This window comes from Stegastes partitus, unplaced genomic scaffold, assembly GCF_000690725.1.
Source record: "Stegastes partitus isolate 25-593 unplaced genomic scaffold, Stegastes_partitus-1.0.2 Scaffold498, whole genome shotgun sequence".
NCBI lineage: Eukaryota > Metazoa > Chordata > Actinopteri > Pomacentridae > Stegastes > Stegastes partitus.
The window spans coordinates 371,196-384,565 of record NW_007578229.1 but is presented as its reverse complement, the minus strand read 5'-3'; the positions used below and the strand labels follow the sequence as shown (position 1 = coordinate 384,565).

Below are 13,370 nucleotides of genomic sequence, written 5' to 3'. Positions count from 1 at the left end.
AGGTGCGCTTCAAAAATTGTAAATAAGGAAGCCAAAAGGAAACAGTCTGTGTAAGAAATGTACCACTTTTATTATCCAATCCACACATCCCATTCAGTATGCAATAACAAAGCCAAAGCAATTTATATAAACAGTGAGTTTGAACTCCAAAAATACTCAACAATAACTGTCAGTTTAAGACAACAACAACAACAACAACAAAAACTGATTTCGCCTCCAAAAACAACTTCTTGCATTCAACACACAGTAGCATATTCTTGGGCAATGAGGGAAGCTTGGTGTACATCAATCATGACAGACCATGTGATTTTTAAAAAAACTGTTTTTAAAAACCACTTCAGTCAGATATGAAACATCGCTATCATACGTACACCCGGCTTCAAGTCTGTACAGTTTTTAACTCGTTGCATATAAAACGTTGCATCCAAAGTATGGCTCACACACACACACACACACACGTATGCATATATTACTAAATACAAGAGAATCAAACATAAATGGATGACGTGTTACTTAATTTAATGTTAATTAACTGAAGGTTAATCGAAGGACAGGACTGGCTATGGGTCCGTATACTGTGTGTATGGCTTGTGGATGAAATAAAATAATTGAAAAAAAAAGTTGTTTCACAGGTTAAATCCTAAAATTTGTCAGCTTAGTCTTTAAGGCGATGTTGTGCTAAACCACAGACATTTCCATTATTCTAAGACCACAGGGGTGAAGTTCAGATTGAATCAGGCGGATGATTGTGTAGGCGAGGGATGTAGTCACTATTTTATTATGTTAGATGGTAAAAATGGTAGGTTTTATAGCAGTTTTCCCGAAAAATAAAATGTCTCGGGAACTGCTCTTCATATTTGTTGGATCCTTTAATACGCACTCTATCTCATTACAGTAAAAATGAAACATAACTTAAAGCGAACAGTCACAGATTGTCCGACCGAGTTTGAGCAAGACTGTTAGTGATACACAGTATAGTGAGGCTGTTTGAGGTTATGATTCGTGGAAAGTTGCAGGCTAAAGTCGTTGCTCCTACTTCAACAGTTTGATTTAAGGCAAATTTTGTCAGTTGTCAGGCTATAAAATGATCCCAGGCAATAGTCGGATGTCCATTAGAGTTTACAGGGGCTGTGATGAATCCAAACAAGTCAAACAATATCAAAAGTTATAAAAAAATAAAAGAAAAATGAACCTGGTCACATTGTTCCTCCAATAATCAACCCAAATACTTTCTAAAAAAGAGGATTTTTTTTAAAAGTGGAAATCGTTTTCTAAAAATCTTCAACTTAAAAAAAAAAAACCCACATAATTTATTTAGAATAAAGATATTTTTGGCCTTTCTTTTAAAGAAAAAAGTTTAATAGCAAAGCCTCACAGATCAAAAAGTCACTCAAAAGATGGCAAAACGCACAATTATTCTTAACGCAGACTTCACAATTCAACTAAACATTTGGTGGTGCTGATTTGACTCAGCGATTCGTCATTGCTGCACTTTTCGATCACCTCTACCTCTGCATGCGTCGACATACGGGATCTTACTGCACGTGCAAAGTAGGTTTGTCTGTTCACAGTGGATTTATTTCAACAGGTGCACAAGGCTGAAGTTTGAGAAACAGTATGATGAAAAACACAAGAGCTGACAATAAAAAGACAAGCTCGACCTCACTTCCAATTTGTTGTTTGCTGCCGTTCTGTCAGGACCTCTTGGTGTCACATTTGAATGCACAAGGTCCCGTTTAACATGATTTTTCAACACACAGGGCAGTACAGCAGACTTATAAAAATGTGTACGGGTCAGAAATAGACACCATGAGCAGTTCAGGTTCTCAACTGGTGCTGCTAGTTTTCAGGCAATAAAAAGTTTGTAACGCGTGTTTAATGTTGGGAAATAGTGTATTTAAGCCCAAACAATTAGATTTTCTTACACTTAAATTGAGTTTTGGTGACCTAACAGTGAATGAAAACGAAACTGCAGTCAGAAACTAAAACTAGACTAAGTGAAAAAAAACTGAGTTAATTAATATTTGGTTATTTCGGTTGGACAACAACTTTAAAATCGCAAGATACTCTCCATCGTTACTGAGCATGCTCGCTGCCTGTGATGTCGTTGTGTCCTCCTCTGTGCATGCGGGACACTTTTGGGTCTTACAAAGTTCACACAGGAGATCCCATACAAGCCACATTTAATTGGAAATGTGAACAAACTCGCAAAAAAAATCGAATTTCACAAAAAAATCTGAATTGAGCATTAAGTCCTGCAGTCTTCTGGGTGAACTTATGTCCCCTTCGTCCTCCCAACCTCCTTATGAGGCTCCTTTTAAGGTGCCCTCTGGTGAAAATAACATTTTTTACCTTGTTACAAGTCCACATGGTGTTTTCTATAGGCTAGGAGACACACCATGGGCTTTCTGTATCATTATCCTTAACAACTGGTTTCAAGTGGAACTGTTTTCATGGAGAAAAAAATATAAAAACTGAACTTTGACATCCAGAGATGAGTCTTTAGGGGCTAAAACTACAACAACAGTAACTCCTGTACATCTATGAGGACACTAAAGGACATCTTGTGTGTTTCTCTGTGACACCAGCAGCTTTGACAATACGGCAGCATTTGACGCTCTGGAAATGAGAACGGGCTGAAAAAGAGAAAACACCCGACTGTTCTTGGAAATGCGTCACACCAATCGATCCCTTATCTGCTTTCAACATTTAGTCCTTCACTGCAACAGAACTGTCCATCTTAGGATTGATACAACATGGATTGATTTTAGATTCTGTCATTAAAACTCATCTTTGCAGATCAAGTGAAACCACAGGATGATCTCTCTTGTGATATAAGTGATAACCTACATCAGAATTTAAAATGTCCTCTGTTCTAAAACAGATTTATTTTGCTTAAAAAAACAACCCAAGAAGACATTTATTAAAAACAGTAAACTGATTTCATTGTCAAATAAAAGATTGAAAAGATTCATTGAAGGACATTTTTTATGCTGCCTTGTTCATTTATTTCCAAGTGCTGCTTTGCAAAGCTCCGTTATATATATATATATATATATATGTATGTAAGGCTGATAGGTATCCATCGTTTGTGCTTCGACAGCTGTTAACAGTAGAGGCAATTCATGTGATGCTTTCAGATTTTTTTTTTTTTGCAAAGTAGAAAGTACGTATTCTGCAGGTTTCAATAACTTGGAGGGAATGACTATGCAAATACACACAAGTATTAACATCGAGTCTTTTAAATAATGTAAACATATACATCTTATTTGAGGTCAGGGCAATGATCCTCTTCATATCTATATATATATATATATATATTTATATATATATATAAAAGAGAACAAATATTACTGGAGCATCGTCCGGATGTTCTTCGGAGTGGACTCGTCGTTCAGGTGTTTTGTGGTGAATCTGAGGAGAGACGGACGTCGAAGTGGACATGAGTGGGATTTTTAAGATCAAAGAAACACAACGAGACAGTTTAAAGATACAAAGGGCCCATCAACGTTAACGTGCTAAGTTTTTTGTGTCTTAAAATATTGACAAAGATCAGATTTATGCTTGTCAGAACCTGCCATTTCAAAGTCTAATAGTGGCAAACCAACACAGAAATACTCTGTCAGCATCCATAGTTGAATGAATGAACCTACTTGAGCGCATTCAGGAGACCTTCTACGTTGTCTGCTGGCTGGTCCTTCAGGACTTTTATGCAGCCTTTCATCTGAAGACAAAAGAGCAGAGTTGCATCACAAATCAGATCCACAGTGCTGCCTTCACACAGTTTGTGAAGCTTACACGAGATGTGATCAAAAACTTCAGAGCCTGTTCTGTGCATTAATGAAGGGCAGCATGCATATTTAACAGCTGCAAGCAGTAAGTGTGTGATCGATATTGCGTCTTTGTGACCATTTGTGTCTGCACAATTGTGATTTCACCGTGGACCTGCAAAAGCAGCACCCAGAGACCAAACAGCAGTCTTCAGTTGAAAAACCATCAGTCTCCAAGACCAGAGACAGCACATCCAGTCAGAAGATGCTCGTTGTTTTTTCCAACATTCACAGAGCTGAGCGTTATGTATTACCCCCCCATTATCAGACTTTCGATATCAAGTTTTACTGTGATGTGAGGGAGATCACTCGCCTGAGACCATTGTGGCTACTCCTGCTGAAAATGTCTTCTGGCCACAACAGCATTATTGTTGCTAACCAGATGTGGCACCTTGCAACTTCTTCTTCCTCCCCATAATGAAATTCAAATGAAAGGATTGCTGTTGTACGACACAACAGGACTTCCAGAGTGGGTTTGAGATGTGACAGGAGCACTGAGAGCAGTGTATCACTGCACCAGCTGACTACTTCGAAGGGGGAAGCAGTCAAATTCAAATCAGGTAGGTTTCAGCTTTTTTACAGGCTCGGAGCTCTTTGATCACATTTCATAATACTGTATATACACAAATGTGCGCGTCTTACATCTATCTTGGAGGACTTGTTGAAGGCGCCGTTGGGGTGGACGTGGTCATAAAGAATGATGACTCCAACCATGACCCGCATGCAAAACAAGAGCGTGTCCTCACTGCTGAAACGACTCGAGTATTCCCTGGACACAGAAAGAAACGGGATTAGATACGAATAGTAAAACAAGAAAGAATTGGGTCTACATTTTAAAGAAGACTTGCTGCAGCAACAAAGGTACTTGAGCCTCATTCAGATTTTAAGTGCTGACATCTTGCTATAAGTTTTTTTCATTTAAAAAAAAAACAACAAAAAAAAAAACGACTTGTAAGGCCTGTAAGAACCCATTTGATTGTGTATGTGTCAGTTTTTGTGTAGAAAAGAAACTCACGGTGTCTCTAGCATGACCTTACAGACACTGGCCATGGTGCTGAGACAGTCTGTCGTGTTCTCCAGTGGAAGAGTCTTGTTCTACGGAGGGAATAAACCAAACATATCATCACAAATGCTTGTTGTTGATGATTGTAACATTTTTTAACCATCATTTTAAAAAATACACTTGCGGGATCCTGCTATGGGCACATCACATAGCAAAACACTTATTATAAAGTTGACATGAGGCAGCTTTCCAGTACAGGATCATGGTCTCACCAACAATTAAAGAGACAGTCCTGTAATCCAACCTTTTAACCTTCCCGTTTCTATTGTGGTGAAGGATCTGACAGCTTCAATCATGATTTCATTAAAACAACAAAAACAATAGTTGCTAGATGTGACTCAAGTACTTCAATAAAAGCCACAGAATAATCTCTCACCTCTGTCACAAAGTTTGTGGTTGCGTTGCTGAGTGTTTTCAGCATGGGAGTGGCCTCAGCGTAGAACAGAGACATCCTGTTGGCCATCTCGTTGTTGACTTCACTCTCAATGTCCAACTGTGGGAGAAGAAACAAACACATGAACTACAAGTGGGAGCATAGGAGGGTTCAATTTAAGGCTTTAAAGACCAAATCTGATCAGTTTGTTCTATTTTTGGACTCTGATGTGACATTAAAAACCCCACAGTGACCACAATCCTACTAAGGTAGACTGTAAGATATAAACAAATATATTTTAAAAAAAAACATTTTCATTTTGTGGATAACTCACGTTCATGTTGTTTATCCGGTTTCGACTGATGGTCCTTCTGTAGTAGCTGAAGTCGTTCTGGATGGCAGGAATCCTCATCTGACAAGAAACAAGCAAATTTATCACACAAATGTATTCACCACATATAAATAAACTAAATATTACTTTATGCAATGAATAAAACAATAAAATGAAGACACAATGTGTTGAAGTTTAAGTTCAGCGTTTCCAGCAGACCTTGAGCTCATCGAAGCGCAGAGTGAAGTGGAGGATCTCTGCGAACTGCTTGGCCAGCGCCTGCTCTCTCTCCAGGTGCTGAGTGGGCGTCAGGGGCGGACAGGTCAGGCACTCCAGCAAACTCTGCAGGGCCTCCTCTGCACACAAACACACACAGAAAACCCTGAAAAACTCCTCTCAATTTATAATATATTTCTCCATGCAGTTAAAGAGTGAAGTTAGAAAATATTCACGCCCAAGCACATTGTGTTTGGCAGCGGGACCGCACCTAGTCTGAGAGAGAAACTGTAGAACTTCTTTAGTTTGATGACCAACGGGCACACGGAGTTCCAGGCTCGCTCCTGCAGCATGAGGTCATTGGGGTTTTGAATTGCCTGGAAAGAAGAGGAACAATAAAAAAAACATCAGAAAACCAGCAAACGTCTCTTGATTAGTACATTCTGGATAGAGGGTTTGGTTTGCAGCTTGTTCTGTGACTAATTCAAACTCCCTCTCCAGTCATTGAGAAGCCCCTTAAAACTCATCTTTTTGTAACAAAGTACAGCATTCAAAAACTTTTTCCCCATGAAAATAATTCCTTTCTGCAATTAAATGACTGTTTTCTGGTGGTCCAAACCATTGTGCATCTTCTGACCGTAAGACCCGCCTCTATAGAAGCTTTTTTAAGGGCTGGTTAAAGGGAAGAAAAAAGTACTGAATTCAGGGTGGGTATTGGTTGGCAGCCATGAAAAAGTGCTGTGAAGGGCTTTATGCTGATTGGTCAACTCAGAGAAGACAAATGCTGATTGGTTAAACTTAGTGAGTACAACAAGCAGCATTTTTCATGTCTTTGTTGAGCAGCTGTCTTCTCCTCTCCAACATCTGCATCAACAATGTAAAATTCACCATACAGGCTAACAACAATCCTCTGTTTCATCTGTGCTCACAAAAACAGAGTGACGTTCAGTAACTACTATTTGTTGTTGTTTTGGTGCATTCAGAGTTGACATAACGTTGAGAGTAATGATCCAGCGAGGTGAACGGATTGCAAGTTGACAGATGACAGGATTCCTCAGCTTTGTCATGTATGAAACCCCTTTAGTTTAAATCTGTGTTTTAAAAATTGCAGCTTTAAGATGGAAATACTCAGACATGAAGTTAACAGTTTTTTTTTCTTTGCTGATTTTATGTTTTCCAGAAAAAAATATCTATTGACAAGCTAAAAGGAAGTCTTTAAGTGGATGTTGAAGGGTAAACAGATTTGTAAAGAGATCTGGACTGTGGCTCACATGCAGCTTTTTTTAAAACTTATGACAGGCTGTGTGCAGTGTTTTTGTGAGTGTTTTCTTACATCTCTGATCTCTTGGCCGGCCCCTTTGTACGCCTGCAGTCCAGTCAGGATGCTCTCAGAGTCCTGCAGGACTGAGTTCACCTGGTTCCAAACCTCACGCTCTCCCTCTGTTGGCTGCGCATCTAACAGCAAACCCCAATACACATGTTAATGCACACATATAGACACATAAACACACACATAGAACAGCTAGCCTAACTACCACAGCCATCAGCGTATAAACAAACACATTACAAAACTCAAAATTCTTGCTTTTTCACATCAAGAACCACTTGTAATTTACCTACAGTGAAGGAGATTTAACTGTCTTCTTCTTAAATGTTCTTTAATATTACAGAATCATATATTTTATCTGTATTGATGTGAAATGGCTTTAAATAAATAAATTACAATGACAGCATTTTTAATCATCGTGACACTCACTGGGACAACAGAGGCAGGTGTGCTGAATGTTTTTGCTGTTCCAAAGTAAATTTTTGGTTTATCTCAATTTAAAAGTCCATCATTTATAATGAAGAAGAGTAAAAACGTTCAGCACACTGAGCTGTGTGGGGTCGAAGCTGAAAGCATACAGTGAACCACCATGAGTCCATTTACAGTCAAGCACCAACATTTGCTGCGTTGGGCATCTATTTTGATGCCTTCAATTTGAAATGCAAACCTGGTAAATCTACAATTGTCTACATGAGAATTAAACCTCACTGTAGACTGAATGGCTTCAGAGCAGATCAAGCACCGTATAAGGTTTCTGTACCGCTGTAACTGAATACACTGGGGCGAGATGCATTTACTGCATGCTGCCATGAGCTTCCAAAGAAAACACATTTCTTATTAGTAAAACACAAAAATATCTGAATTCTGGGTGCACTGAGGCAGCAATATTTTCATATTTGACTGTCGAAGAAGTATGGACATACATGGTGTGTCTGAAAAAAATAAACTCTTAAATCAAATATTCTGCCACTGTGAAATACTTTGTGTGTTTTCAAGTCTTTGGCATCCAAAGCATGCTGCAGCCAGCTCCTGGATAAACATGGAGCCTCAGTAGAACCTCAGACAGGTGCAAAAAAAAAAATGAGCATGTGTTTTAAAAGTTTGATGTAGGGTGTAACTGAAATGAACAGGATTCTACTGAACCCAGCCACGCCTGCAAACTACCTACAGGCTCACTGGCTTTCTGTTTCTATTTCCTGCATGTTTACAGCACAAATGCACAGAATGTGCCTTGAAATGTGCTTCAATTATTTGCAATGTTCTGCACAACCCACGTCTCTCTAAATAATCTAAAAATACCACAGCTCAGTTCGCTGTAGTTGCTGGAAAACACTGTGATAATGTGTGAGCCAATGTAAGCTCTTTTAACACAATACATAATCGTAAGGTGTCTGCTTGAAACTCAGAACACAAGCTTTGGCTATCATGAACACAGAGAGGCAGATACTACAAGAGCAGCTCTAAATATAGAGCCTGACTGACATTAAAACTCTCTGTCTGGGGTCTGTTTTGCATTTCAAAAACCTTCCACTCCCATCATTTCCTCTTTGCTGAATAAACAAAGCCTGAGGTTGGCTACATTGTGAGAGCAGCTGAAATGCCACTGTGGAGGCGTATTGTGTTGTTTTTTTTTTTCTGCAGGAGGTTTCAGAAAAAGGCCAAAGCAGATTTATTGGCTTTGTTAAAAAAGAATCTCATTTGTCTACTTTACGTGAAAATGAGGAAACAGAGCAGTAATGCATTGGCGAAATGTAGACGAAATGTGGCTGAATGTTTTCTATCTTAACACCTAAATGTTGAACCAATGCTGACTACATAGTTAACCCTCTGAACCCAAGAGCTGGCAGGTTTTTCTTTCAGTTGCCAAAATTACACCATTTTTTATACCACAAAACTGTAAAAACAGCAAGATTCAATAGATTTTCTCACGTAAAAAGGCTAAATTTGGATTTTGTTGGGAAAAACAAACAAAAGGGCTTGAAATCAGGATGTTTTACCAAAATGACTTTATTCTGCATATGTAATGTAAAAATCTGGCACAAATAAACTATATGCATGAACCAGATTCTGTCAAAAACAAAAAAATCTGCTTTCCTCGGCACAACTATGAAGCCATTCGTGACTCATCTCTGAACAACAGTCACGTGAGAAAAATTCAGAGACTATTCGGTTGAACTGGGTTGAACTGCAGGTTGTGTTTACACAGAGCAGATAAGTCAAATTAAAGATGTGAGTTATAAAACATCTATGGTCTATAGAACCTTGTTTTTTTTCCCGTGGACAAAAATACATATTGATTCCAGGTTTTTTTTTTTGTTAAAATAATGAAGAAAATCTTAAATACATGAATGAAACAATGCAACTTTTGTATTTTTTCTATGATTTATGGCAGTAAAACTCTCTCTACTTCTAGTCATGGTTGTGTTGTTTCTACAGAGGTGTAGAATTTTATGTCGCTGTGAAAAATGTGTAAAAATATTACAGGAGCAACAAACGTGCAGAATCTGCTCGTGGTTCAGAGGGTTAAATAACAACTAGAGAACAAACACGGCTAAATGGCAGAAACAAAACATAGTTTAATGCACTGTACAGGGAGCTGATCAGTAAAGTGTTAGTATCACATTGTGCCACATGTGCATGTATCAGATGTGTCATAGGTGCACAAACAGTTGCATGCAGTAAAATTAGTAAAAGCGGACAACAAAGGTCAGGGGTCAGATCCATTCTTCTTCCACTTGGCATGCAGAATAGAATTCCTGTTTCAAAACGATACTGAAATCAATCATGAATTGAAGTAGCCGCGTTCAGAGTCAACATTGGAAATTCAAAGGAGGAAGGTTGACAATTCAGCAGCTGAATGGGCTGACCCCTGACCAGTCGGAGCAGCTACAGAGAGGCTTAAGGATGAATGATTTAAGGGGGAAAGGAGGGGGTGGTGTAGCAGAAGGACAGGCATAAGCTGTGCTCACTTTCAAAGTCAAGGAAAAAGTTTGGCCCCTGTTCAAGCTCTGTGCAAGTGAGCACTTTTAACAGATTCCCCATTTGGTTTCTGCAAGAGAGAAAATAAGAAAGAGAAAGGAAGAAAAGTACGTGTGATGTTAGAAAGTCATCAAAAAAAAGTTATTTGAACAGAGACGGAAGATCAGAGCCGACAGAGCAGATGAAACGGAAAGGAGAAAAAAAAAGGTGAAAAGAGTGGATTAAAGCAGACTCCTTCATGGCTTCGTCATCGAGAGCAGAGACCCGCCGGTAGAAAGGAAACAGCTGAGCAGGTTACACCTCCTTCCCTCCCCACAATTCTTTCTCCAGCCATGTTTTGCTCCGATTCCTCGGCCAGACTTACTTTCAAAGTCCAGGAAAAAGTGTGGATAGTTCTCTATTTCCCTTGTTAGGACTTTTAGCAGGTTACCCATTCCAGCAAACCTGATGGTCAAAATACAGTTGTAAAAAAAAACACAACAAAAACACTGAATTTATACAACACACAGAAAGACATTCAGTTTACCTGTGGAGATGGCTTAAGAGGGGCACTCATGATAACTTACAAGTTAAACACAATGTACAGCAATATTTATTACTCAAGTGTAGGACTTTTTGTGTATGTATAGATTATTTTCCCCTTTAATTCGATTAGTTGTTTAGTCTGTAAAATGTCAAATAATAGGTAAAATGTCGATCAGTAGCCCAAGATGATGTCCTTAAATGCTTTGTTTTATCCACAACCCAAAGATATTCAGTTTGTGCTCACAGAGGAGCAAAGACACTCGAACATATTCACATTTAAGAAGCTTCAGTCTGAAAAAAATTACTCAAACTGACTAATCAATAAAAATAGTTCATTTATTAGTTGACAACTCTTCTTAAGTGTGACTCAAACCCACCAGAAGATGTTTGTATCTGTTATATTTGATGTATTATCATATTAACCTTTATTTCAGAACAGTTTAATGTAGTTACTCTGCCTGCTGGCATCTATTAATGTATCACAGAAGAAAATAGAGTTCCATTTTTCAGCCATGACTGTGGATATTTAGGGGATTTCAAATCCAACTCAATGACAGTTAATGCTTTCACTTGTACTTTGTGCTGCATCTTAGATTACAAATGTCTGTATGAACAGTGAGGCTGACTTGCTGCGACAGAATTCAGCTCTGACTGTCTAAACACCGCAGCAGGATTAAAGGACTTATTACACACGGCTCATTTCCTCTGCACAAACAGTCGCGCAACATTTCTACATGGGTGTCAAAGTAGTACCGAAAGTGGGTCTTTTTATTCAGCCTTTTTCAACATCTTACAAAAGATGAGCTTTTTGAGTCGTAATAAATGATTATTTTAATGATCTGCTAATACGCAGTTCATTTTCTCACTTAATTGATTGACTATGTGGGCTCTAAATGCTCAGAAAATACTAAAAACTGTTCATTATAGGTTGACATCTTCAAATCAGGGCTGTCGAAACATTAGATTTTTGCTGCACAACCACCATAACCGAAAGAATTAACACTATTAATAAAACAACATCTATAGACAATCTGAAAAAGTTAAATAAATATGAGTGAAATGTATCTTTAACACTTTTTTGGGGCAAATATTTACACTCAAAATATGAATGTGGAGAGAGTCTGTAACCATAACTTTACTGTATGTGGAGCACAGAGTTATTGGTGGTGGATTATTTAAGACATTATCATACGTGCACTATTAAAATTTCCCCTTTTTAATAATCAAGGTTATCGTCAATACCAGTATATCGCTACACACTTATCTTAAATGTTTTGTCCAAGCAACAGTTCAAAACCCCCAACATATTCAATTTACTATCACAGAAGTTTAAGAAAGCAAAAAATATTTACAATTCAAAAGCTGAAAACAAAACAATATTTTATGTGTTGTTTAAAAACATCTTTTTTTTTTTCTAATTGTTTTTGCATTAACCGTTTACTCTGTAATGATCTTAAACTCGGTGATATTTTGTAAGTGAATATCACTTAATCTCATGGAAGTGAAACTGAGGAGGAAACAAGGCATTTCTAATCATTACTTTAGATGTACATGTGTTATTCAAGTGGAGATGACTGCTGTGTCCTCACATTGCACAGCTGTGACTACGTATGTGTTTCCTGGTCAGTAAAGAGGCTGAGAAAGCAAAATTTTCTTCCACGCCTGCTAAACAAACCCCCAAAGTTTCTGAACCAGTTTCTCCGCAGCTATTGGACCGAGGCCTTTCTAAACGCAGTAGTCCTAAATTACAGTTACACTCTATAAAGCTTTTATTGGAGGCAAAAGGCAGTGAGTAGGTAGCAATTTCCAGAGAATTGTCTACCTCCCAGGGCATGGAGGGTGGTCACCAGCTCTGTAATCACAGCAGGCCTTAAACTTACAGTAGCATAATATGAGGCCGTGATTACGGTAAAAAGGAGAACGTCACCGAACACCGTGTGGATGTAAGTGGGACTAACGTAACCTTGCTGTTTTCAAAAGCTTTAACCAGATGATGTATACATTTCAGGTGGGAAAAAAATGTGATATCTGTAGAATTATAAAAAAAAAAAAAAAAAGGAAATGAGGACAGACTTTTAAATCTGTAAAAAAAAAACAAGCATCTGTTTTTAATAGAAAAAGCAATAAGAAAAGTCTATTTAGGACATGCAACTGAGTATTCTGGCTGTACAAAGAAACTAGAAGAGCACGTCATTTCTTCTCACACATAGAGGACCAACTTCCCTCGACTTAAGTCATAGACTGAAGTGACAACAAAAGAGACACTGTGCTGCGATGTGCACATGATAATCACACTGCATTGCTGTGCACAGCCTCCAGCTAGTTGTTGTTCAATCACGGTATTCATTCCTCACCCTGCACTCATCATAAATTCATATTCAACAAACTGGATGATAACAGGCTGCATGCTGCTTCTACAGTAACTGCTTTGATTCTGAGCAAATTATATACATTATAATGTGTCCGATGATCTATTTCATGCAGCAACATACAACCTAATCCACAATAAATGCATTGCTGTACCAGCAGGGGGCAGCGTTGATTTACTTTTACATTTCACTAACAAAGCTTAATGGTGTCATGTTGGTGCATGTGCTGTAGGAGCCTTATTTTTTTTTCTAGGTGAACCCTAACCTGAGGCTAAAAGTTCCTCAACAGTCTCACTTGCAGCCAAACTACCTTTTGTAGCCATTAAAACAGGGTTCTATCACAGACAACAACCCAAA

General features: G+C 38.3%; 1 protein-coding gene across 2 annotated transcripts in view; it reads right to left on the bottom strand.

Moving 5' to 3' along the window:
• Positions 1–47: 47 nt before the first annotated feature.
• The window catches only part of fam49a (family with sequence similarity 49 member A), a 42,984-nt gene continuing 29,661 nt past the window's right edge, over positions 48–13,370 (bottom strand). The window contains exons 3-12 of one of the 2 annotated variants that reach the window (XM_008287387.1): positions 10,484–10,563; positions 7,147–7,268; positions 6,085–6,190; positions 5,817–5,953; positions 5,601–5,678; positions 5,270–5,386; positions 4,846–4,925; positions 4,473–4,599; positions 3,654–3,724; positions 48–3,414 (exon numbers count right to left, since the gene is read on the bottom strand). In XM_008287387.1, coding sequence (XP_008285609.1) covers positions 3,351–3,414; positions 3,654–3,724; positions 4,473–4,599; positions 4,846–4,925; positions 5,270–5,386; positions 5,601–5,678; positions 5,817–5,953; positions 6,085–6,190; positions 7,147–7,268; positions 10,484–10,553 — 972 coding nt within the window. In that variant the 5' untranslated portion in view covers positions 10,554–10,563 and the 3' untranslated portion in view covers positions 48–3,350. Of the gene's footprint in view, positions 3,415–3,653; positions 3,725–4,472; positions 4,600–4,845; positions 4,926–5,269; positions 5,387–5,600; positions 5,679–5,816; positions 5,954–6,084; positions 6,191–7,146; positions 7,269–10,109; positions 10,565–13,370 lie in introns of those variants that run through there. The other variant, XM_008287388.1, reaches the window with a different exon arrangement.